Genomic DNA, 26,808 nt, shown 5'->3' with positions numbered 1-26,808 from the left:
TTTTGCATTGAAGTGTCCATGATCAAAAGGTCCTCCTTGAAAATTTTGGCCAATGATAATAGGATGTGGTTTTCCCTGGATCACTTTTGACAATGTAAATAAAAAAATGCCTCTGTTCTCTCTGGTTTTGGTATTGCACTTTCGTCTTGTACCTTTTCACTCTTTGGGTATCACAAAAACAAGCAGCCTCTTCTTACATTTCCTTGCATGGCTGTTCAACCCAGTAAGGATTGCAGTTTTATTGTTACTAATATAGAAGAGAGTTATATTGAAAATTAGATACTTCTGTATCACATCATGACAGAAGCCAGTCCTTCTGACTTCTGAGGATGATCTCTGCAGAAAGTCAGTGAAGGTGTGGCTTGTCCAAGGTTAAGCTGTATCTTGGAAGACCAGATCTCAGTTCCAGTTCCCATGCTGGGAACCTAACACCTGAGAAGTGCTTCCCTACCCTGCTGTTTCCTGTTTTGTTGACATGAATGGAGGCAAAGATTGTAGGTCAGTGTCTTCTGAAGGAAGGTCCTCTTAAATTCTTTGGAGGATAATTTTATTTGAACTTAATCAGAGGTCTGCTGTGTTTGTCTTGTTTCCTCCATGCAAGATATATTTCGGGTTGCTTGATTTCTGGCTTGGTGTTTTGCTGCCAGAGACATTACTTGGGAAAATGCTATCTGGTAGCAAGTCTTTTTAGAGTTGAAGTGAAATGTTGAAGCACTTTGTAGCAGTCAGTGCTTAATATGGCTCTAATGTCTTTCTGGCAGGATGTATCCTTCCCTATTGCACCTGTAGAAGATAATAAAATGCAACTTCTAAAACCTAAGGAAGAAAATGCAGGCACTAAACCAAAAAGTTTAAATCGAGCACCAGAAGTGCCTAAGAAAATGGAAATAAGTGCATTCCAAGGGAGAGACCACAACAGTTCAGTGAATGATGAAAAACCCTCAACAAGTGTTCCTGTAGTGAAACAAGAGAAGTGCAAGGAAGAGTCTGCATTTGATGAACCACCCTCTAAAAAGATTAAGTTGAATGCATTTCCTGAGGGAAAGCCAGTTAAAAATCTGGGAGGCAAGAAAATAAAAGAAGAATTTGAAATGAACTGGGATATTGTACAGGTATGAGATTTTTTCCTTGAAATGAACTAGGATATTGTACAGGTATGAGATTTTTTCCTTTTCTGAGGTACCAATGAAATTATTTCCTGCATAATTAGCGCTTACAGTCTTAACATACAATTTCAGTCCTCTGAAATTGTTGTTTAACCTCTGCTTAGGTTATCATAAAATGTGTATAAATATAGGTGTTGGTTGGTAACTGTCAAACTTTTGCCTCATTCTGAGATCTGTGATTTTGGGTGTCCTTAGAACAAAGCTTACCTGTAACAATTTGTGTGGTTCTCCTGTATGAGCACATGGGGTTTTTGGTGGATGTACACAACTGAAGCTCCCATAGGAAGGGATGCTGACAGATTTGGGATGTTTGTGAGCAGTTTTACAACTTAGTATTTAGTCAGTGTGGATCATTTAGTTGCAGAGACCCATTTGAGAGTGTTTATCAATTTATGGTTCTGTCAGGGAAGGAGATTTGCATTCCTCACACAGCAGTGACAACAAGGGAGATACCGTCTTTGTTTTTGTAGGGTTTTAACTTTGAAGCCATTCGGGTGGAGGCAGTTTTAGCATAGCTTTTGTGCTGGAAGCCTGGGTGTGATCATGGAAGATTTTAATATGAATAGAATGGAAATAGATAGGACGTATTGTATTCATCATCCTTAGTACAGTCTGCTTAACAAAGCTGTAAAATTTTGTGGGTTTTCTCACATATTCCTGGAAATACATATGAGGAATTTAATCCTTCTGTGTACTCTAAAAGGAGTGAATATGATTGTGCAGGTGTTACTTTTTTAGGCTTCAGAAGGAAACTTTTGAAAGGCTTTTGTATCAGCCCTCTAGGTAGGGTATCTGCTGTAGTGAAGTGCAAACAGATCTTCATGGTTACCATGTTACTGAGATAAGCTGCTTGCATAGGGTGTCAGTGATTCCATATTGATACCCTATAACTTTGAAAACTCAATTTGTACAAAATCAGGTTTAACTTTGCAAGGCTTGGTTTGTCTTGACACTGGCAGTAGTATTACTAGTTTCCTGTTACTGGTTGAGTGGGATTTGGATCAGCTCTGGCTTTGTGGGTTTTGTTTGTTTAGCTGAACCATGAGGTATGTCAGTGTTGGCTTTAAAAAAAATTCCAGGAATTCCAGGTTTTCTGAGTTGCTGAGTACAGACACATAACAGCATAAGCTGCTGTTTCTGCTTTGTTTTATAATTTTGGTTTGATTTTTTTTTCCCTTGGTTTGTTTTTTTTTTTTTCTTCTTCCCAAGAGGTGCTGCTTCCTGCATTTTTTACTGTGGTTACAAGTTTCGGGAAACATTGGTTGCTGTATTTTGGTGAAATGCTGGGTGTGGTGGCTGGATGCCTGACATCCTGTCTTGGGGAGGACAGTAGTGTCTGCTGGCCAGTGCAATGTTCTGGGAGTGGTTTTGAATGCTGAATGAGGGGCTGTTTAAAGCAATCTACCATCTCTCTTAAGTGTGTTTGGTTGTTGTGTTTGGGTTTTTTTCCTCTCCTCTGCCAGGCCTTGTCAGAAACAACAAACGTTGAACCATGGGTGTGTGCCAACTTGATTTGGCTCTTTCAAGAGGAAAACACGATTCCTTTCATCGCTCGGTACCGCAAGGAGCTCGTCAATAACCTGGAGGCCGACGCCCTGCGGGAGGTGCAGCACGCCTTGGAGGAGCTGCGGTAAGTGAGGCTGCAGCACGGCAAGGGAGCTGGGTGGGAGCTGAGTACCAACTGCCTGCTGCTCCTGTGTCCCTTGTTCTACCTCCTTGCACACACTTCAATTAATAAAGTAAAGGAACTAGTCAAGAAAATAGTTTAAAATTGCTCGATACCTATCTAGGGTTTTGTTAGGTCTTTGGCAGATTGGGTCTTTGTTTTTGCTTTTTTCTCTAAGTAGCAAGAAATCTAGAATTGTTAATTGCCAAAGAAAAATGAATATCTTAATTTCTTTGCAGTATATTAAAACTGCACAGAAAAACTTGTACTTAGAGTGGTTAATAGTTGCTAGAAATATGTAGCATGATGAAATGGAAGCTCCACTTTTAGAAAAAGAATCATTAGGAACCCTTGGCACCCTGCTTGGATCAGGGAAGCTTCTAGTGAAGAGCCCTTCTTAGATTGGAGTGTACCAGCAGATGAGGTTAAACTATCCCAGGAAAGAAATGATCAGCAAAGCTTGTGACCATGGATGGGACTGTTTTCATTGCATCTTACTTTTGAGTGACCCTGTGTTCTTGAGATGGCAGGGGAACAGACTGGTCAGCTGTTCTGTCAACTTGGTGTTGTCCTCCTTGTATTCCCTGCTAACCCCTACCAAGAGATCCTTTCCAAGGAGGGAAGGTGGCCTGGGACAGTTCTTGTCTTAACAGATAGTTAAATAATAACAGAATACCTCTGCTGCTTGCAGGTGCTCCCATGTACCTTGCTGGAGACCTAGGAGTTTAAATCCGGTAGCCTGTACTTGATACTGCAGAACTGTTTTGATGTGAATTGTATCTGTAAATTGTATCTGTATCTTGTATCATCAGTGTGGATCTATTCTAGGGCCTTTTTATTTGGCTTCCAGGCCAGTAGTATTACAGAAATGTGTGGAACAGTAATTACTCTTAGTGTTACTTGATGATTTTTCTTAGAACTACCACAGGATATTTTGACACAGTTTTAAACAACCTGAAGAGAGAAAAATGGTTAGAAACTTTTAAATTATCAACTTGGTTTGTTGAAGTTTAACATGAGATACACTGCTGAAACTCTCTGAAACCCCTGAAAATGGTAATGGACGAGGTCACTCTGAAATGTAACTGTTAACACTAATCTCTTGCATTTTAGTACCGTTGCAAAGAAGACACACACAATGATACAGAAGTTGAAGAAAGAAGGAAAGTTATCCAGTTGCCTTTTAAAAGGATTGCTAAATTGTAGAACTTTGGAAGAATTAGACCATGTGGTCAGTACTCTGGTCTTTTTTAGATCAACCTTAGTTTAAATGTAATCTTGCATTACTGAATAATGCATAATATCAAGTGCATAGCATGATTGAAATACTTTGCTGCTTTTTAATAACTGGTTTTCTTTTGTTTGTTCTTTTTGTTATAAGTCTGCACCTTATAAAACTGGGAGTAAAGGTACCAAAGCCCAGAGGGCCAAGCAGTTGGGATTAGAACCTGCTGCTCTCTCCCTCCTACAGAATCCTGTGGAACTCAATCTTTTTTCTTACATTAGACCCAACACCAAAGGTAAGTGCTGTGCTTCTTTGACCAGTAATGTTCTAAATGTCTGAAAATATTTCGAGAGGGAAATTACTTTAATGGTTCTGATGTTGCTGGAAGTTAGGCAACTACTTGAAATTCAGTGATTTTAGCAACATGTGATAACATGTTCACACCTTTAATGTCTCTTCTTCAACCTTTCTTCTCTCTTTGAATTGCAAATAGTAATAACTGTGGTAAAGAAATGACATAATTTTGGAGACCTTATAGTTGACATCTCTATTTACTGGTAAGAGAGAGGGAACCACAGCACACACTTTATACCTTTCCATTGTTCTACTTGTATTCCTGAAGATTCAATGCTGATTGTACAGGAGGTTTATGCTCATAGTCTGTGCAGAAGGAAATGTCACCCAGCAAAGCATATCTTAATGAAAATTGGCCTAGGGGATTGGGAGTGAGCAGGGGAGTTTGTGTCTGAATGACAGTAGGGACTGGAGAAGATGTAATTTCTGTAATTTGAGCAAGAACTTTTAACAGCATGATTGTCATGTATAGATTGCAGAATTGTGTGTCTTTGTGAATGCAGTTATGGGTGGATCTGTAGGGGGCAATCTCTGACAATAAAATGTGAAGATTGTTGCAGCCCTCTGTGTTATGTTAAAATAGAGATGTACTTCTATTCTTCCCTGCTCCAACATGTACTTTTTGAATTTCAGCAAAAAGATACTGAACCTCCTTAGTAAGGCTGGCTCTGACTTTTCCCACTTCAGTTTATTCTGCTAATTTTGCAATGAAAATCAGTTACCAAATATTCTGGTTATTAAATTACTGCATTTCAGCATACATCACAACTTCATACAGCAGTGTATTGCAGACATATATCTGACTATTGTGGTGCAGTCTAAAGAGCCAAAAAAAAATCTCTGTGAAAATTCAGATAAATTATTTAGAGTATTTTCAAAAGGAGATGCTGTTTGTTGCACCAAAAACATTAGTTTTTGGAAACCAGTACACCTATTTTCAATTCTGTGCTAAAAATAATGCTGCTTAGGTTTATATAATGGTCTGCCTTTGAAAGACATTAGAAGTTAGATACATCTATGAACTGGGTCACTTTTATCACTTTGGGAGCCAGTTTGACAGCTTATATACAACTTGAGATCAGAGTGGTTTTGGGTTTTTTGGTTTCTTTTTAAGGAATGAGCCATTTGCAGTGCAGAAAAGTTTTCATAAAATCTTAATATTTTATGGTTCTTTTAAATTCTCAGTGTTTTTCAACTTATCCTAAAAATAAACTGAAATAAAAACATCAGTTCATGTTTCAAGGCCTGACATTGGAAAGTTCAAGAAGCAGGCTAACCAGAAAACTTTGTTCTTCTTTTCAGTTGTATGCAGGGTCAAAAGTTTCTCTAATTACACAAGCATGTGCTGGTGGACACAGTAAAGTGCCTCTGTGAGTGGTGCTTGTTGAATGCGAACTTTCTGATTATTTCTCAAATTCTGACTTGTTTGGGCCTGTTCTGTCTCATTCAGATAATCTACCAGAGTGCCTCAGTCTGTGTTCAGTATTATGCATGTCTTCAGATTCCCTTAGCTTTTATTCTGACATCAGTTCTACTGTAAGGAATAGTAACTCATAGATGTAAGGATCCAAAATTTACTGTAAGGAATAGTAACTCATAGATGTAAGGATCCAAAATTTACAACTTCTGATAGGTTTAGGCATTTACTAATGTATTCTTATTCTCATTTTTTTTTTTTTCCTTTCTGGCAGGTAAGTTAAGCTTCCTCGTCTTAAAAAGGGGCAAGATAAATTTCTTTATAGTGTGTAACTTTATATCCTAATCAGAAGCAGGGTTCTGGGCTCAATGAATAGGTAAAGCTGTGCAAGCTGTTAAAATCGTGTAAATAAAGCTGTCCATTAGGCAGCAGAGTGAACAGCAGCGTGTGTTACAGAGACAGTTAATGCTGCAGCTGCCTGCTCTAGGATTCCTGCTGTTTGGTCTGAGGCATTCATTACTGACTTTTGCTAGAAGCAGAGCTAGATATATCAAATTAAAATACAAGATGTCTGTTTTATTTAATTATCTCTGCTTCTGGTCTAATTTAATCCCTTTGCTAAGGAGAATTATGTCCTTCTTCTTTTGGCCATTTGAAGGAAAGAATGGGTTCTGTGTGTTGGAAATTAACTAATGATTCTGTTATCTCTCCAGAGAGATGAAGACATTGATAACTGCATGTCTTTGAAGACATTTTATAACTTCAGTGTTTCACAGGAGAGGTTGATGGTATCCTGACCTCAAAAGTATTGTTGTGCAAACTCCTGCTACAATGCAGTGGAAATATAAAACTATTCCACAGAGAAAAGACAGGATTACCTGCAAATAATTTAGGCAGTTTTCATACTGGTAGCAAAATATGTAGACTTCTGCTGCAGTTGCCCATTTTATTAAAAAGTCAAAAATTATATTTAATTTTTTCAAAAATGATACTTAAATATCCAATTTTACTATTGCACTATTTATGTCCCAAATGTCAAGACCTGTTAGCATCCAAGTAAAAAAAAAATTCTCTGATTTTAATATAATTTTGACTTAGAATAATGTATTGGTCACTTCAGGCTCATTAAAAGTACCATTTCAGATGTTTTGGAAAGGAAGCTTTAGTTGAAAAAAAATGTAATTAATTAGAATTCCTTAATCTTTGCAAGTCAGTCAGATACCTTTAATCAGTTTCCTTTCAGCTTGCATATATTTTCTTAATACTTGTGCAATTGTGTAATTCTATTAGTTTTTTCTGTAATTATTAACTGTATATTATAATGACTGCATAGTCTATAATTATTTTTCTTCTAAGGGCTTGCAAATATCCAGGAAGTAGAGGCTGGAGTGCAGCATATTTTAGCAGACATATTTGCTAAAGATAAAGATGCACTGGATTTCATCAGGAAATTGTAAGTTTCACTCTTACTTTCTAAACTTTCTTGCTTACATGGTAAAATGCAGTCTCCTAGTGGCAGATACAGGACTTTTTGTTAATGATGTGAAAACAGTGTTCCTGTGAGATGGATTTAGGGCTGTTCCTGTGTGTGTTCATCAGCCCTTCTGGCTGTCAGTGCAGTAGAGGTCTGCTGTGAGCATGGTGTGGTGCTGTAACTCCCAAAGAATGAAAAAGCCTGTGCTCTGCCCTGTGAATAGCAGATCTTCCTTGCAGTTAGTGAGCCATGAGGGAGTTTTCCCTCTTTGTGCTTTCTTCAAGCTGTAACTCTTCAGAAGTGAATCTGCTTAAGCTCTTGCTCCAACAGCTGACCTGACACCAGTCGGTGTAACTAGTGTGCAGTGATGGTTGATTTTGGCATTGGTAGCCAATAAGGCAAACAAATATGACTTGTTTTTAAAGCAGGACTTACTGATCTTTAATTGTGTTAGCTGAATTAAAGTTTTCTTAAATTACCTGATTTCAGTGTTGTCATGTCTGGGGAGTTGGTATGACAAGGCAATAGTCACTTGTTATTTCATTTTGTCTGCTGTGTGCAAGAGAGTTAGAGAACACGCACCACCTTAGCAATGTGCAGAGTTGCTTTGAAACAGCAGTGTGATAATTTCAGTGAGGGAGGTTGTTTTGTAAGGGATGTGCTGTCACTACCTGACTGTCACTTTCATTGTTTTGACCACTGGAAATTCCTTAGTTGAATCTCAGTGCTCTACAGATGAATCCTGTTCATCTGAAGTGCGTTGTATGTATGATAATCACAAGGAGCATGGACTGCCATTTTTTTTGCAATTTCCCAAAATTTATGTGAAGTTTAACCCATGACTGAAGTGCAGGTGGTGGCTTTTGAGTTTGCATTCCTTTGAGGAGGAGGGCTGTGAGCAGCTTTTCCCGCTTGACTGTCTTCTCTTGGTGAATTAGTCAGTACACATTATGTCACCTCAGCATGAAGTTATGTCATCCAGTTCTGCAGGTAATTGCAGTTAGCATCACTTGTAATTGAGCAGACTCCAAGCTTATTTTTTATTTGATCTATGCAGTAATGACTTGTTATGAGTTTCATGCTAAAATATAAATATTTATATAATATTATATAAAATATAAATGTTTTTATAAATATAGATATAAATATCTGATTTTCTTCTATGCAGATGCCAGCAAAGGTACATTTCCATCCAGTCGACATTGGCAAAAGTGTCATCCAAAAATGGAAATGAAAAAGATATCAATAAATTCCAACTGTACCATGAGTTTTCTTGTAATATAAAGAATATTCAACATCATCAGGTAAAACGTGAAATGTTAATGTTTTTTTCTTAGAATTTTAACTGTAGTAAATGTTGCTTTGTTTTTGAATTGTGTTGCTTAAAATTAATTCTAAAGATACTTTCTTTTTTCTTTACAGTTATCAGAGGTATTAGAGCCTTTCAAATTCTTGAAATGTAGAAATCAGCTCTTGATCTCTGTTTTAAGAAATAGAGCGAACAACTACTATTTAGTACCCCAAAAATCAGTTTGTTTTGCAAGGCATCATTTTTTTCTTTTGTGGACCATCTTTGGTTATCCTAAGCCCCAAGTTTAGACTTATATAACTAGATAAAGAAAGGAGGGCTGAAGCAAACAGAGAAGCTGATGGCTTGACAGCTAGGCTACCCCTGTTACTGAAGTTCAAAGGCAGAATTGTGATGCACTCAATGCAACTGTCAAGAGCTCTGCACTAATTCACAACTAATCACCAAGTGAATTGTCTCTTGTTTTATTTACTGTCACCTAGCTTAAAAAACCAAAACAAACCCAACAAAAAGCAATTGAAAAAACCAAATGATAATCCCAAACCCAAAACAAACCATCTATCATAGAAGACAGACCACTTACATGCTTCTAACTAGAAATGTCCTTTTCCTTTAGAAGGCTCTGATATGCTCTCATTTTCTTCTGTGCTTTCCATTTTAAACCGGAGTATTTTGAATTAATTAGGGATAAATTTATTATTAAAAAAGTTCAAAACATGGATAGGCTAATTTTTAAGCTGTTTTTCCCCTTTCTAATATGAAAGGTATTAGGTGAATGACTAAATAGCTACTGTTGATTTCAATAGGCTGTTCTTGCATAGATGTTTGAAGAGGTACCTGTGTTTTTTCTCTTTGTAATAGCTATGAACATTTATTCTCCTTATATTGATAGTTATTTGGTGAAAAGTTGCTTCTAAAGGGTTGGGAAAAGTTGATAGAGCAATCTATTGGCTACTGTGGTGACATTGACAAAGATTGGTGGATTCATCATGTTATGATGTATGGGTTCTTTTGTGTCCTTTTTTGTTGAAGGAATAGTTGAGCTGGGAAAGAGTGTTTGGTTTTACCTGCTCTCACAGTGGGGAATACCACAATGTTCACTCAGTACAAGTTGCATAAGTGTTTCCTGGGATGATGGTATCATTTAGTTCTTTTTCAAGGCATCCTTTTTTACTTAAGGAAAACTGTTGCTTAGCTGCAGTGAGGGCTAAAAACTGTGTTTCCCAAACCTGGTCAGCACTTAGGTTATGTGGCTGCACTGTTTTTTTATCCAGGATATGTGCCCTTAGTTTGTCTCTTTGATGTTACAATTAGCTCAATCTGCTTTGGTTTATTCTTTCCTGTGCCTGCTGCTAATCTGAATACCTCTTTCTTTACCCATTCTGGCTCTTCAGAAAAGAATAAGCACTGATTTTGCAGCTGGCAGTCCTGTAATCACAGTTTTGCACACTTACATGCTGCCTCTTATCTGTCTATTTCTGCTATCAGCTATTCTAATGCATTGGATATTTCTGTATTGTGAATTGTAGAAGTCTGAGTTGCTTGTGTGTCAGTGAGGTTTCAAGGCTCAAGGTGTGACAGGGCTCTCTGTACTGGTTGAGCAGAAAATGTATTTTATGACAGATTCTGAAGCAACATGTAAAATCTGCTGTATTGTAAATATACTGTAACTTTTCATGTCTGTTTTTAGTTCTTGGGTTCTTTCTTCTCTTCTCAGTTTCTATCTTTCTCCCTTTTGTATTTTGATAATGAAGTAAGGAGAAAGTTGTTTTTCTTCCTCTTTATCTGCCATTTCTTCATTAAGCTTAAACCCTGCTATTGTACTTTTGAAAGTCTTTCTCATCATTTTCATTTTCTTTGTCACTTGACCTTATTACCCTACTGATGCAAATTGCCATTTTTTAATGTCGTTATTTTCTTGGGTTATGACCATCCTTTTCAATACAGAAGTCTTTATTTTTTCCTTCACCTAAGACTGTGGAGAGAGTTCCTTTGTGCATTTAAAAACTAGCAAAAATATTTTCTTTAAGAATAGAGTTCAAGATGTCTTCAAGAGAAGTTCTGGTTTGGCTCAAGATTATTAAAAGAAGCTTATACCTGGAAAAGATATAGGAAAGCCTGAACCCCAGAGTGATTTATATAATTTACTAATCCCCAAGAACATTATGTTAAATAGGTGTGTTTGAGGAACAGTTGTAAAACTTACTGCTTTGAAGACCTTCTCAACTGCTTTCATGGCTGCATACAGACAAGTGTTCTGAATGCCTTTAGGCAGAGGCAGAAGTCAGCTTCAAATGTCCTCTTTATAGAGTTGCAAACACAAGATTCCATAAAATACTGCACTGAAACTTGTCATCACCTGAGTATGGAAGTGCAAGTGATCCTAAAGACCTGGTACAAGCCTAACTCTGCTCTGGCTTAGATGTGAGTGTAGGGGATGCAGAGTAGCCTGGCATGTCTCCTGTAGGAAAACAAAGCCCTGGCAGCTGTGGGTGTGCCTTGCAGCATGTGTTGCAGTGAGATTAAGTGCTGTGCAGTAAGCTGTGCTGCAGCTTGGTCCTGCTGTAGCTCTGGGTTCCTTCCCGTGCCACTGTCATTTTCTTTTCTGAGACGTGTCATTTTGTCTTGTTTGAGTCCTGAAGTAATCATGACTGGTGTGGAGTCAGGTTGTTTGAAAAAGTTAAAATACTAAAACTGTAATGAGAAAAAAACTTTGTTTTAGTCAGCTTTAAAAGCTGACTCCAGATTTTGACATGGTCAGATACCCTGTGGATGTTTCCAGCTGGAACACTTTGCTAGTGGGAGGTTCAGTCACAGCTTCTTCCTTTGGCAGCAAGGAGAACCTGACTGGACTCCTAGGACATAGCTGAGAAGCAATACCAACACAGTTATAACTAAGAAATAAAAAATCTTTCAAGAGTTTGAGTTTTTGACTAATTGTAAACAGTTTAGTGTTTGTGTACGCCTTGGGGTTGCGTTTCTTTATTTGGAGATGACTGAAATAGTGGGAGGAAAAGAATTCATGAATTAAGTGTAACATTAGAGGCAAATGTTCTATTTTCAATCTCATACTTAAAAAGGAATTGGAATTTAAAGTCCTTGGCAAAGTGTACAGAACTTATTCTGTGAGTTTAAGTCAATATGCAACATATAAGAGTTGTGCAAAATGAAGCATGTTGTGGTTTTAGGATAAACAGAATAAGGTTTGATGAATCTTGTGACTGGATCATATTGTTGTTCTTGCTTTCTCTGAAAAATGTATGTTGTTTCTAACAATCCTTGCCCTGGATCTGTTCCAATCTCATACAAAAACAGTCTTTTTCCAGAAGTGAAGACTGCTTTGTGACTAGAATGGCCAGATTTTAACCTGTTACTTAAAAAACCAAACTAAACAAAAAGAGCTTTATTATATTAGAGGGTGAAATTAAATAATTCCATTCTTAACTAAGCATTTATTGGATGATTATTCTTCTCTGAATGTATCACTTAGAACAGGATAGGCAGATTGTTTGAGAGTAAAAAATATAAAAAATATTAGTGACTGCATTAACAGCTGCTTTAAGTTCAAGTGACTGACACATTCTGCAGATGTAGTGCCAGGTAACAAAATGTGATGCAAATATTGACCCTGCTGACAGCATGCTGAATGATGACATTATAATTCTATCACATATATTCTCTGTTGTGAGCATCACTTTGATTTCATTTTAACTTGACATTTAGCTTTCTCTCTTTTTAAAAAGTAAAGTCAGAATAAACGTGAAAGCATTTGATTTGTTAAAATGTGTCTTTCTAATTTCTACGTGAAAACATTTGGTTTGGCAGTCAAGGTACCAGATGCTATAATATTTCACATGCAATCTTTATTATTAGCTTTGTTGTTCAATGATATGTCAGGCCTGGTATGTCACAGGAGCAGTAAGGCTGAGGAATATAAATTGGTACTATGTCCTGGAGTCATTTTAAACCATTGTATTTAACATATGTGACATGTCTGAGTTAGCTAGTGATTGAATTAAAGTTCATGATTGACACAGAATGCTCTGTTGTGACAGTGCTCAGGGCCTGCTACATACAGCAACATGTGTAGTCATACAGGAATGTCAGCTTCCAGCGGGTTTCTTTTTTTTTTTTTTGGTATTTTTCTACTTTAAAATACTTGAGAAGGAAAAAAGAAATCTAAAGATGTGCATTTTATTTGCTTCTGAATATTATTCTGTTTCTAAAATCTGCTGGTCAGTGAAATTTCATAGTATTGAGGTGAATATTCAGTGTCTCCATAGTGAGATTAGACTAGGAGTTATCCACCAGAATCCTCCAGGATCTGCCACTTGTGGTTCTGGTTTTAAATGTAGAGTCATAGTCTTCCATTTAAAATTGAACTAACTCTGTGTAGAGGTAGCCTGTATACAACCAAACTTAGCTTTAGATCCTGACTTTTAGATCCTGACTGTGGAGTTAAGTACTCAGAAGTACATGCATATGGTTTGAGGCAGGAGTGTTAATGTAAAGAGAGGGAGTGTTTACATCCTTTTCTGTTATTTGTGAATTAGGCATGAATAACTAAATTCATCCTCTTTCAAACTAAGCTGAGCACCTTTGTGTCACAAGTTGTGATTAATAACTTGTTTAAAATTTGGATTAATAATGGGCAGGAAAATGGAATCTGAAGCATAGAAATAACTTCTGAGTTTTAGTTCTGATTAAAATCACTCTTTGATTAATTTCTTGAGTTTTAATTTGGGTTATTAAATAAGATTATTCCACCACCACAATTCACGTTGTCTTGCATTCTAAGTGTGTTTAATCTTAAACTGGATCCTAAGATTGCAGACTCCAGGAAAAATGTATTTGCTCTGCCATGGCATGATTTAATTTGTGTTTAAATTGTGGATGTTATCTGTACATTCTTGTACTTTGTGAACTGATTTACTGTACCACCATCCTGATTTGCTACAGAATGTCAAGCAAGTGTGTACACAAATGTTGATAAGTTTATCTTTTGGATATTTTGTGTGTCATCTGTCTCTGCCATTTATGTTTGCACTCAGATTCTGGCCATTAACCGAGGGGAAAATCTGAAGATCCTGACAGTGAAGGTCAACATTCCTGACGGGGTGAAGAATGAATTCTGTTGGTGGTGTGTCAATGAAAGGTCTGCATGGATACATATTCTTACAGAAATCTCTTTTTTCTATAGACAGATGCATACTCAAGTGTATCTCATATGTCTTGTTACATTAAGAGAACAAATTAAAGAAATATTTATTAGATTAGATGAAATTAGCAAGTGGATAATTCTTACTCTGTATTTCCAACTGCTGTAGCATTATGCTGAAAAGATCATGCTTTGGGCTATATTTGCAAGTTCTGACACCATTCTTCAAGCAGTTGAATTTTTTTTAAACATATGCAAAAGCTGATGAAATGTGAATATATTTTTAAATTGTAATATGTATCACATCCAGTAGCCTTTACTGAAAGGACTTTGTAGAATCCAAAAAGTATACTCAAAACTTCAAAAAATACCTTCTTATGCCCAATTGCAATGATTAAATAGGGCTATGTAAGATTCTTAGGTCTGTGAAGTACATAACTTCAAGTTTCAGAAATGTAAGGAATTACATGTTTATAAAGAACTTAATGGATTTAACAGACAAACATAAATGTAACTGCTTTCAGTGCATAGCTCTCACATATTGTGTGAATCATCTCTTGCATTTTATACTCTTTTTAAGTTAGACAACTGGACTGTAAAATCCTGATTCTTTTCTTTCTTACTGATTTGTTCATACAAGTTGTCTGGGATTTTTAAGCCTGTAGTGAGATGTTTAGTGTTGCATAATTTTCAAGGTCTTTTGCAACAGTTTAGGTTAACTATATGTATTTTGTGCAATATCTGTCAGTTTATTTTTTCTGGGAAACTGTACCTTGATGTCCTCTGCTGGAGAATTATTATGATCCAAACAGTGCATCTTCCTTGTGGGTATAAAAAAAGACTTTCTCTTTCTCACTAGTTTGAAATATTGGGCATTGTTCTGGTGGTGTCTTAGAAACTCCTTCCTTTGTATCCTAGGAATGGATAACCAAAAGGAGGGAAGAAAAATAGGGAGAATTGCACATTTTAATGTATAAAACTGAGTACAGTGATACTGCTTTAGCATGTATTTCGTTTTCACAACAAGTCCAAGAAATGGATGTGGTAAAAATGTTCCTTTTCTGTGTAGAAATTTAATAGGGCTGTTTCTCTCTGAAAGGGAAGAATAGGGCTCTGAAAGTATTAAAGTATTTTTTGGCCAGATACTTTTGCTCTTAGATCATATTGTTCTAAGTAACCTTCTTTGTTTCCAGGAAAGTATCAGGAGTCACAAACACCTGTTTCTTTCTACTTTTAGTACCTGTAACAGAATTTCTGTCCTCCCTTCAAGCTGTATATTCTGTAAGCAGAACATAGCTGTCAGTTTTGCTTTTACTGCATCTATGATAGAATTTGGAAGCACTGTGGACCACAGATAATGGAACAGCTTGTCACTGCTACACAAATAAAAGTGGGATGTAAATTGAGATATTTTTGGTTGGTTACCCTTTTGTGAGTCATCCTGGGATAAGAAGAATATTGACCTTTGAAGTGAATACTTACTAATATTTAGCATTCACAAGGCTATATATGCTTATTAGTTTTTACTATTTAAGGACACTTTCCCACCATTATAAAACTTCTGAAGGAATGGTTTTAATCTTTGTGCATTAACATTGAGGACAGATTCTGATCTTCCTCCTGAGATTGACAACTGTGTTATCAAACTAACAAATAGTAAATGTGTAATCTGCCCTGCAAGCTTTGAAATGGTTGTCCAGGAGTGGAATTTGCATTATTTTCATAGCATTGATTTGCTGGTTAGACCAGAAGGTAAAGAACTTATTTTTGAGTCAATGGTTTCAAAACTTTGCAAAGATATTAACCAATTTCCTAGAAATCACACACACAATCAGTTGCAGAACCAGAAATGCCAGCTTGCTACAGAATTTGGCCAGTATTTTAGCCAGAAAACAGCATCACCTACTGCCCCGCGGATTAGTAGCAAATGTTCTGTACTGTTTGTATTCTTCTGAGACAAATTTTTTAGCATTAGGTACTCCTGCAGTAGAAAGTAAGTTTGGAAGACTAGAGCTCCTTATTGCATTGCGCTCTGTGTAGATGCTAAGAATATTGTACATTTTTTGCAAGTTCAGAATGTTTATTAGCCTATATAAGCATCTGTTTCCTTGCAATTTGGGTTTGTGTAGAAAATTCAGGAATATCCTTATGCCTGGCCCTGTGATTGTATTTTTCTCCAAAAAAATGGCATCTCTGTGGTTTGGCAGTGAACCTACTTCCATTAACACTAGAATTCTACTGGTCCCAAAGACTTTTTTGTGAAATTGAACAGAGAAAAGTGATCAGTGAGAGAGCCAGAGAGGGGCTGGTTAGCTGGCTTTGAGTGTAGAAACAGCATGGAGTTGTTCCCAAGTGAGATGGGGTGAGAGTTTGTTCCCAAGTGGAATTGCAGCCTTGAAAATGAAATTTGATGTTTGATGATGTTTTTTGAGTTTCCAGTCAAATATCTCAGATCCTGTGTAAAGTCCATGGTACAGGCCTTAAATAAGACTTGCTTTGTCTGTGGTTACTAACTTGTTACATGTTTTATTTCATGTCTTGGAGGAGTACAAAGCTCTGCTGTTTGTCCTTCAGGTCTAAAAGCCTAGCTGGGCTCTTCCTGGAACAGTTATTAATCAGTACTGGTGGTTCTTAACGTGGGCTCTGTTAATTCTGTTTATGTGTAGTTCCAGCCTCTGGTGTCTCAGTAGTCTAAGCCATTTATGTTTGTTGTGGTTCCTATGTTTGTTGTGAGCACTAGGACATGGAGAGCTGATGATCGGAGTAAGATGATACTATTTGTATGGAGCTTTTTTAAAATTTGGCTTCAAAAGCTAGATCTTGATTAAATAATCAAGAAGAAATCTGTTCTTAGAGGGAGGCTTAGCTAGGCTGTGATGATCTTTAAAAATATACCCGCATGATTTTGCTTTGTGTTTTGCAGCAAAGTGAATTTTTATTTTCTTTCAAGAAGTATTGAAATCATTAAACTACAGTATTTGCTACGATTGAACTTGCTGTTTTAATGTTTTCTCATTTGCAAAAACTTCTAGCAGAATGTTGCCTAAATTTTTATTTATGTATAGGCAGGTAATAAAAATATCTATTGTGATAACCTATTTACAGAGTTTAACTGGCTTTAATGGATAAAAGAGAGGGGGAAACAGCTGCCAGGTTTCCAAATTGATTCTAATTTGTGCTGAGGATGTTAGTCATACTTGCACCTGCAAAACCTTCATGTTTATAGAATGTGATGGTAATAAGAGGATTTAAAGCCTTTCTCAGTTTTATGAAAGTGTGGAAAGAGTCTCTAGTTACAAATAAGTATGATAGAGCTATTTGCAAAAATTGTTGGCAAAGTGGTGAGGTCATGTGGCTAAGCACTGAATTACAACCCTGAATGTTGTAAAACTGAATGGTGAGCTTAATTCTGTTCCTGTGTCTCTCTGCTCAATGCAGGGTTGACTCCATCACATATTTCTCAGCTATTATATGCACAGACACTTAGAAAAGCTGTTTCAGGAAGTTGCAGATCCCCTTAGACAACTGAAAAGCTGTCTGGGTAGGAGCAGTTTTGAATTCTCAGTATTTGAGTGGCTACAAGCAAACAAGATCTAAAGTAAAATTCAGTTCTGTTTTTGCTGCAGCTGGACTCGTTATGACCATAATTCTTGCATGTTTCATTTAAGCTGTCCAAACAATAAACTTAGAGAACTTGCACGGGTTTTTAAAAATATCTATGAGTGTCTCCCATCACAGTTCGGGACCCAGGCACATTAAATAATACAATAAGTGAAGAAAACTCTGAGTGTTATCAGTATTTTTAAAACTAATAAAAAACAGATGGACTTTAATAGAAAATGTCAGTAGTATATTTCTGTTTGAGTATAATATATCTGGTTGCTTCTCCTTCCCCTCAATCTCTTCTCACAGGGTGGATCATCTCAATGAGTCAGTTCTGCTTGTTCAAGGACTCACACACACACCCCAACCCACATCTCTCCACACCCTCCTTCATGGAACTTTGCCCTCAACAAAAAGATCAATGGATTAAATATCTAGGAAGCTTTGAGAGTGAGGTGTATTTTACAGCAAAATTTGAAGTACTTGTTGTTACAGTTATATGGTTACCATGCAGTCTACCTAGAAAAGAGTTCAAGGCTTCAAAGAGTTTGGCTTAGAAGAAGCTGGAAAACAGTCTTATTTTTGTTTGGCATTGTTTATTTAATTTTCCCTTTTCCTATATTATTATTTAAACTTCAAATGTATTAGTAGCAGGTAAAAGAGAAAAACATTTTTAAAGTTTTTTGGCTTCTGTGGTTTAAGAACTGCTGCAAAATTAGTAGGAATTCATTTAGAAGTTGAATAGAGATACTCAATGCATTCCAAGTGAAATTTGAATTGGGTTTCATTTATTGGCATTAGTTTAGCTCCTTCATCTCCATCTGTCCATAGTTGCCTTTTTTCAGTCATTCTGCAGTGACAATCACAGAGGATGTTTAGGAATTTTTTTTCTGATGTAATGAGGAATAGCAAATAATGCAACCCTAAAGGTAATATGGAACCAAGTTTTGTTCAGTTACAATGAGCTTTGACTTCTCAAAGTGGAGAATGTTTTTTTTTTTTATGTTTTCTTTAAAACATAAACCATTATTGTGTTCTAAAACCTAAGAAAAGATAAGCCTGTCCCTTGTATGGTATTAGAACTATGAGCAACTTCTCATTCCTTTCATATTTGACTCATGATTTAGTTGCCTAATTATTGTAGTAATTCTGCAGTTTATAGGATTTAACAATGTAGAAGCCTTTCTGGAAAGTTCTTTTTTTATCTAGTTGTTTGCATGTGTTCTTAAAATATTTTTTATTTTTCTTCCAATCTTTTGCAGATGGAGACCAAAGCAATTTTTAAAACCAGACTTTATGAGGCTACTACGGAGTTCTGTAGAGGATGCATATAAACGCCTTATATATCCTCTTCTCTGTAGGGAATTCAGGTAAGACTGGAATAAATCTGTATTTTCATATTACTGACATTTTTTTTAGCAATTCCCTCCCCAGTGTTTTGTTAGACAATTATTTCTCTATTTGAAAATATCAGCATGTTTCTAATCCTCTGTGCTTACAGAAGAAATTAACTATGATTTCTGACTATCAGAATTTAACTCTATAAAACCAGTTTAGGCTACAGTAGAGAAATCATCTTTCTGTGAAGACATTTTACATGTAGTAATGTAGTAACATTAAATGTAAAACATAGTAACATTTTACATGTTTACATGCTTAGATACTTGTACATTTATTTAATTAAGTACAATGTAGAACTATATTATCATGATAATTTTATCTTTATTCTTGTAATAGCATAAACCATGATGTCACTAAATTTTTCAAACGTCTCTTCATGTAACAGCAATATTACTGTCAGTGACTTCTGTTTGGACTCACTCTCTTTTACCTGTCTAATGGAATTCAGCAAAGTATTGTTGAGGTTGGAAGCACTCCTCATGTTTGCCAGCTGCATTTTGTGGCCAATGAATTAGTTATAGTCTGATAGTATTTTGTGAGTGTTGTGATGTCTCTAGAGAAATCAGTAAACTTATTACTGGTGATACTGTAGTAATGATGTCGTTGGATATCATGTCACTTGTTAAGGTCTGTAATATTATTCCACATTTAAAGGAAACTGAAAACCTAGTATCAAATTAGCATGAATTAAATAGGGTATATTATGGTGTAGTATAAGAGTTTACCATATAGTGGAAATTACTGAATATGTCCATTAAGAGTATTATCTTCTAATGGCTAACAGTACCAGAGAAGCTCCTCAAAACATAGCATGCTTCATTCTGGAAAGGCTATCTGATATGTGACCTAAATGTTAATGCTTTTTTTGAGCTATTCAAGATGAAATTTATCCAAGAGCCCCTGTTTCTTGGACCAGAGATGTTGAAATGACTTGTATCAAAATGACATGCTATCTAGTACATAAAATCAGCAACCACATTAGGAAATGTTTTTTTCTGTACTTTCCTGGATGTGCTTTTGTTTTTGAATTGGAGCTGTTTTCTTGACACCTTTTCATTAATATCATTGCAAGAATGATCTCTGTTCTACCTCCCTGAAAAGAACCATCAGCTCAAGGTTTTAACAGCATGTCTTTTCAGTGGTTTTTGAGCATCTTCACTACAGTATGTTGTGTTTACTTATTGCTTTGCAAGCAAGATTGCTTCTCCTCTTTTGATTAGTGAGCCTGGTCTTTTGTTACTTAGAATTTCACAGATTCTAAAAATACTGCTTTCGCTTACTATTTTGTGACCACAATACATGTAGCTACTCTAGGGGGAGGCACTGTGTCTATTGTGGTCAAAATGGTGAACATCTCATGGTGGAGAGTTCAGTTGTTGGCTTCTGTCACTACAGTCTCTACAATCAAACTCTTTCAAAATAAAGAAAAATACCTACTTTTTAGTGGGGTTTGGTTTTAAGAAATATAGGGGTGCTTCAAGGCTCTTTTCTTGTATTTTTATTCAGTGGTTTGTACTACAGGACTGTTGTGGCCTGTGTTGTGTGTAACACTTTGAGGACTGCTGGAGCAGTAGGTTGCTGAAGGTTTTCTGTTCTATTAATCAAAAGGGATAAAAAAACCCAACTTCCTTCCCTACTACTTATTAGATGTAGTTCACAAGCAATCAATGAGAGGAATACAAAGTTTGCTGCTGGTTCCTGAGGGTATATCTGCTTAGGTTTTACTCTTTATGATGCTGTTGCATGATTGGTGGAGTTTGGATAGGAAAATCTGAAACCTCTCCTGTAGAGAGGAACTCAAAGCACCTGACAGTATGCTGGTCCCTGACCACTTAACCCTTATCCTCCTCCTATTTTCTTTCCGGGCACACCAGGAGCTGTTTTTTCCGACTCTTGCAAAGGGCTGCTAAAGTATTCAGTACCTCCTTTTAGCATTATTTCTAACCCACCTCCTGCTGTTCTTTTTTCTTTTTATTATCATTAAATGTTGGAACAGAAAGTTTCCAAGAATGTCTTGAAATTGCTGGTGCTTCTAGTGATCAGAAGAAGAATGAAGCTTGCCAGCAAGACGATTACCTTATTTATTGTTTAATTTCCTTTCTTCCATTCTGTCAGATGTCATTTCTTGTATCTGGTATAGTAATGTCCACTGTTGCTTTTGGCTCCTTCAAATACATTTTATCTTGTTGCAGTACTGCATGGAATGATTCCATCAGGGTTTCATGCAGGTGATGTGGCATGGGCATATTTCTTAATGGATGATCCTTTCATAATTTTCCATGCTTTCTTGCAGAAGTGCTTTTTCTCCACTGTCTTCAGGGACGCAAACATTTCTCTGTATATTTTGTTTCACACCTGAAGCTAGTTTGCAGATATTTTTCCACAGAAATGTAATTGGGACTGTGGAATTTTAAATCTCAGTTTAAAAACTGCATCTTATAACATTGGAAATGGAAATGAATAGATCATTATTAGGTTATTTGCTTTTATTACTATACACCTGTTAGTGATATACAGTCTGAGTGCTTTGTAGACTTCAAGGGAGGGGCTTGGAGTTCTGACTTAGTTGATATTTTTTTCTATAAAGTAGGAACTGAAGAGTTTTGAGGTTTGTTTGGGGTTTTTTTCCCAAAATAGCCATTTTACTTGTGTTTAGAGAGGATCTGCCATATTAATGAGAACTGTTGTAAATTGGAAAAGCATGAAGCTGGACATCTTGCCATTTGAATCGAGCCAATAACACACTGAAAAATAGAAAGGTATTACATTGTTTTGAGCGGCTTGATGGGGTTTTTTTCCAAAGGATCAAATGATTATACCAGGCTTGAAATTAAGGGCCACTGCTTCAGAGAGTAGATCATGTAATTGATACAAGTGTTGAGTAAGAGACAGAGAAAAAAGAGACATCTATATTTGAAATTTAAAAACACAGGATATTACATAATAGAGAGGACATTCCCCCTACACACCTGGCAATTTCAGTAACATTTCTTGTTGCTGTAAAAGTTGCTGTATATCTATGCCAATTTTAAACACGATTTCCATAAGGCTGACATAACTAATAGCATGTGTTTAGGGGCAATTTTAATTCCTACACAAGTCTTCCTTGGACTGACAGCAATTTGCAGTGTGGGAGGACTTGGCCTTGTGGCACCTGTATCCTTGGGATAAGTGGAAGGATGGAATGGCCTGTCTTTGTACAAAACCTTTGGTTCAAGGGCATTCCATTCCCTTGTCTACAAGCCACTTTTAACCTTCATTTGCATGCATGGGTGACTGGTTGATTCTCTGTTATGTGTGCATTTAGAAGATCCATACTTCTGTGAGGCTGAGGTATTTGCTTTTGTTTTCTCCGGTCTCTCATAAGTGGCATCTAATTGTTCTATCTCTGGACTCCCCCTAGAAGCAGCTTGTTCTGTAGCTTAGATTTTATGGTTTTTTTCTTTTTTTTTTTTTTTTTCTAATTAGAGAAGGGAAAAATGGGAGAAGGATGCTGTAAGACTGAATGATCAGGAAATGGAATGGCTACTGAAATGCAGTGGAAAATTAGTGTAAAATTAAACTTTCAAGGGGAAGTATTTATCTATTCATAAGTAAAGCTATTAGCTCTGAGCTGTCCTGCCTCAGGAGAGGGCCTTTGGCACCATGGAAGGTAGCTCCACGTGAATGTTAAGTGCTCAGAAGTTGAGATTATTGATGTAAGGAATAAAGACAAAGAATCATTGACTTATTTGGCCTGTATTTGGAATATTGTTGTCCATTTTGGTCCACTCACATCGGGAGGGGGGTAGGAAGTAGGAAAACAATTCACTGGAACTTGAAAAGGCCCAGCGAAGAGGAATTAGGAATGAAATGATTTCTCTGGAAAGAAAAACAATGGCTCCACTATGACTTCAACTTGGAAAAGGGAGGACTTCGAGATAAATGATGTGTGAAGAGTGGAACAAAGTTTCTAGGGAAAAATTTTTACTCCCCTCCAGTATAAGGCTTAGGGGGCCATAACAAAAACAATCAGTTTCCAACCAACAGGTGGCAGCTATTTACAGTTTGTTATGGACCTGCAAAACTCACTGCCAACAGGCTCTGTGGATGAAAGAAGTTTATCTGTCTTCAGGAAGAGGTTGGATAGTTGAGCAAGAGCTCTGTTATGAGCTAGTAAAGAGACAAGTCATGTCAAGCCCAGGAGATAGTCTGGAAGCAGCTGTAGGACAAGATTATGGGACAGATGCTAGAGCTGTCAGCTGCTTAGGCAACTGCTTGGAGACAGACTTGGAGACAGAATCCTGGAATAGAGGGACAATTTATCTGAACTGGTGCAGCCATTCACACATTTGGTGGTGATATAGTGTCTGCTCTTTGCTGAGGGCACATTTGAACTGCTAAGGAGCCTTGTGATGCATGTATGCCCTTCACCATCTCTCTTTGAATTGTGTCTGTGATAATCTCATCTACCTGATAGAGAAACAAAGAGCACATGGAAAAAAGGGAGCCTTTTGCTGTTGCATGCTTCCCTAGGAAATGCTCCCCAGGAAATGTGCCATGTGTGAAAGAGGACCTAGACCTCTCTGTGGACTTCTTTAGAAATCAGAGATGATGAGGATTTATTAGTTCTTTCTGTACCACTGTGGGATGAGACAGGGCTGAGTTGGTTGACTGGTTGGATCCTGGGCAAATTCAAGTCAAGCTTTTGACTTCTTCCACAACCACAAACTGCTCAGAACAGCTTCATATTCCATCATGTCAAATAGCCCTTATGAGGGTTCTCTTTGAACTATTTGTAGTTGGCACTATTGTGCCATGCATTGATTGACCTTAAACAACTTGAGCAATTTTCCCTGTCCCATTCTGATAGGCTTAGTTAACTGTAATGCAGTTTTTTTTCCATTCTGTAGAAATAAGCCAAGATAACAGGTTTTTTTCAGTGATAGGTAAAAAGAAAAGCAGAATAAGGGCACTGGCTACCTTTAAATGAAGGCTTTACTGGATTACTTTTGACTCCCCAATTATTGGAGTTACTGACAATGTAATGCATGGCAAGTGATAATGAGTACCTGCAGAAGAAAAAGAAATCAGAGAGGTGATGAATATTTTTGTACACATTGCTCTTTCCGCTTTATTTTTTTTAAAGGGCCATACCATGATGAAAATACTTGTCCTTGTCAGTCATTGTCTTACTGGCCACATCTAATGAGTAAGACATTGTGAATCTTTTACATCTTCATTCAACAAGATAAATTTGTTTCTTGTGACACTCTGCAGTAAGTCTTTGTGCTTCAAGTCATCTAAGTCAATCCTTACTGCACAACCTCAACTTCCTTCTGTTGAAGAACAACTTGAAAAAGAAAGGGAACACTGTGGCCCCAGCAGCTTTGCAGTTTGTTCTGACGAATCAGAATACCCTCCTAGAAAATGCTCAAGTCTTCAAACTTCTTCTTAAATGAAGCAATCCAAAGACAAAATTAAGTGCCTCAGGAGTCGTGGTGTGTTAGCAACTAGTTGGAGGGAACCTTCCAGTTTCTTCTCTGGTTCCAGTTTCTCTCAGTGTAAATGACCATCCATTTTTTGCTGGATTGTGATTTTTCTCTAGAACTGTGAAATTGTGATGAATTTGATCTGTGCCTCCTTCATAATCCTCTTTTCTTTACAATTAGTATAATCTTTGAAAGGAAGCTGTTCTTTGCTCAAAATTATTAGTTGATGTTTGAATGGTAGTTGGTGGGTGTATGTTCTTACAAGTGTTTCTCTTGTACTTTTCATATTGACTGGTTTTCTTAGAACAAGAATGAGATGACATATAGCTGATCTTTTGAAAAAGGTGTCAACAACTTGATTTGAATTGTAACATTTAATTGAAGATGATGGAAACATGATTGGAAAAGGCCTTACAACTTTGGAACAACTAATACGTGTATTTGAAAGTTACTTGAAAGAAAAATATTTGAGTTTTTTTTTTTTCTTTTATTTCTATCCTTCTAAGATCCAAGTTGACATCTGATGCAGAGAAAGAGTCTGTGATGATGTTTGGGAGAAATCTCCGTCAGCTGCTTCTGACCAGCCCTGTGAGGGGCCGTGCTTTGATGGGAGTAGATCCTGGCTACAAACATGGCTGCAAGCTGGCAATTATTTCACCAACCAGTAAGTTTCAATTCTAAACATTTTTGGAAGGACTGATAAAAATGCATTCATTTAGAGTAAAGATAGTTTCAAAACCTACTTTTTTTTTCAAATTGGGTTTTTTTTGTAAAGCTTTTAGTGCTTTCCACACATCCTGTTGTATAAATTCCTTTCTTCAGCTAGCTTAAGTTTCTGGCACCTGGATTCCAGTGACTTCTTTGACATTATTACTACTCACTTAAATAGAATTTAAGATGCCTTCTGCCTTCCTGAATACAGGTTGAAATGATTGTGCCCCTCAGTAGTTGGCAAAGAGAACACCTGGCATTTTTATTGTTTGACAAAGAATTTGTATTTAAATACTTTCTGTAATATTGCTTTTTTCATGGCTAGTGTCTTGGACATCTGGACACTTTTTCAACCCTTTTTGTTTAGCAGTGTGTGTTTAATGTAAGAGGTCAGAAACATTGTTTTTGCAAAACTTAGTTCACAAATGGAACAGAGCCTTTCCACTTCAACCTAGTCTATTGAGGGGATGCACACCTCTTTAGGCTTATGCAAAAACTATTTGTTTTCCTGATATTTTGTTGTTGCTTTTTGCTTGAGACTATATCCACCCCAGAAGAAGGTAAAGAAAGGTGTGTTCCTTAGAAGGCAATGAAGGTGCAGTAAATGATTGAGCTTTCATTGCACCATTAGCTATCAGTAGTGGTTAATGCAGTTCTTTCCAAATTTGATAGGTGGGATGATGACAAGAGCTAGCGTTGGAATTCTAGAACTTATGTACTGCAAGTCATAAGTTCCTTAGACTTTCGAATTTTCATCACTCTTTACTAGATCTCTAAGTTGTACTACACTAGAACAATAAATATTTTATAGTAAATTGCTCTCTTTCTCTGTGATATAATGCATTATATTTGCTGATAGTTTTAGGTGTTCATTACTTGATATGTGAATATGTCTGCAGGGAACTACAAAATGTATTAACTTGTTGTTCTTTTGCCAAAGCATTCTTGTCTTATGCTAACCATACATTTCTTCTAAATGGATATAGAGATCAAAGAGAAAGATGGCTGATTAAGAAGCTTCCTTTGTCAACCATCAAATTTCGTTCAGTAGTTCTGCAGGCCTTTTGATGTGGCCTTTTGACCTTTGTGGATTTAAGCAAATGACTTTGCCTTTCATTCTAGGTCAGATACTCCATACTGATGTAGTTTACTTGCATTCTGGTCAAGGATTTCGTGAAGCTGAGAAGATAAAGAGGCTTCTGCTACAGTACAAGTATGCTAAAGAAACTTTTGTTTGTTGCTGTTTTCTTACCAAACAAAATTAAAATCTTCACTGTAGAAATACTTGATTTTAATTGCAATAAGAGTTCTACTGATTTAACTAGAGGTTTATTTTCTTTAGTCTAGTTCAGAGCTTGCTTTTTCTTTTGTGTTGGTGCTTTTGCAGTACATATATGTTAGAAGCACATCAAATCAAGGCTGCGTGCTATGAATGTTTCCCCATAAAACTGTTAATTCATTTATTTTTGGGAATAGAAATTAGCATTCAGCTAAGAAATAACTTTAGCCTTTCTCTTCCTAGCCCCTGCAACCCCCAAATCACTCATCAGTCTTTCTCTGTTCCAAAAGCCACATTAGGTTTTGGTAGCGTTTTGTCAAGCAAAGGAAATCCTGCAAAGGTAGCTCTCCAGATGGAATTACGAACAGGAACAGCATGATTAAAAGTTTGTGTCCAACTATGTCTGTGGACAGACATCTGGTCTACTGAGTCAGCTGCTGAATTACCAGAGCATACAGTCCAGTTTGTCTATAAGCATTAGATTGGCTTTAAACAAGGTGATTTGGTGGCTGGCTGTGGTGTGGGCAGTCAGAGGGAATGACCTTGTAAGCTGTTGGAAACTATGATATTCCCA

At 36.8% G+C, this 26,808-nt stretch overlaps 1 protein-coding gene across 2 annotated transcripts in view; it reads left to right on the top strand.

The window, feature by feature from the left end:
• Nucleotides 1-26,808, top strand: part of SRBD1 (S1 RNA binding domain 1) — a 124,282-nt gene that overhangs the window by 7,313 nt on the left and 90,161 nt on the right. For both annotated transcript variants that reach the window (XM_058802059.1, XM_058802060.1), the window contains exons 6-15: nucleotides 762-1,112; nucleotides 2,630-2,796; nucleotides 3,946-4,063; nucleotides 4,214-4,352; nucleotides 7,185-7,281; nucleotides 8,471-8,606; nucleotides 13,663-13,766; nucleotides 18,635-18,742; nucleotides 24,751-24,908; nucleotides 26,078-26,168. In XM_058802059.1, the coding sequence (XP_058658042.1) occupies nucleotides 762-1,112; nucleotides 2,630-2,796; nucleotides 3,946-4,063; nucleotides 4,214-4,352; nucleotides 7,185-7,281; nucleotides 8,471-8,606; nucleotides 13,663-13,766; nucleotides 18,635-18,742; nucleotides 24,751-24,908; nucleotides 26,078-26,168 (1,469 nt within the window). The remainder of the gene's footprint in view (nucleotides 1-761; nucleotides 1,113-2,629; nucleotides 2,797-3,945; nucleotides 4,064-4,213; nucleotides 4,353-7,184; nucleotides 7,282-8,470; nucleotides 8,607-13,662; nucleotides 13,767-18,634; nucleotides 18,743-24,750; nucleotides 24,909-26,077; nucleotides 26,169-26,808) is intronic.

This window comes from Ammospiza caudacuta, chromosome 3, assembly GCF_027887145.1.
Source record: "Ammospiza caudacuta isolate bAmmCau1 chromosome 3, bAmmCau1.pri, whole genome shotgun sequence".
NCBI classification, from domain to species: Eukaryota; Metazoa; Chordata; class Aves; order Passeriformes; family Passerellidae; genus Ammospiza; species Ammospiza caudacuta.
Note: the sequence above shows the minus strand (reverse complement) of the source record. Positions and strands in the feature narration are given on the sequence as shown.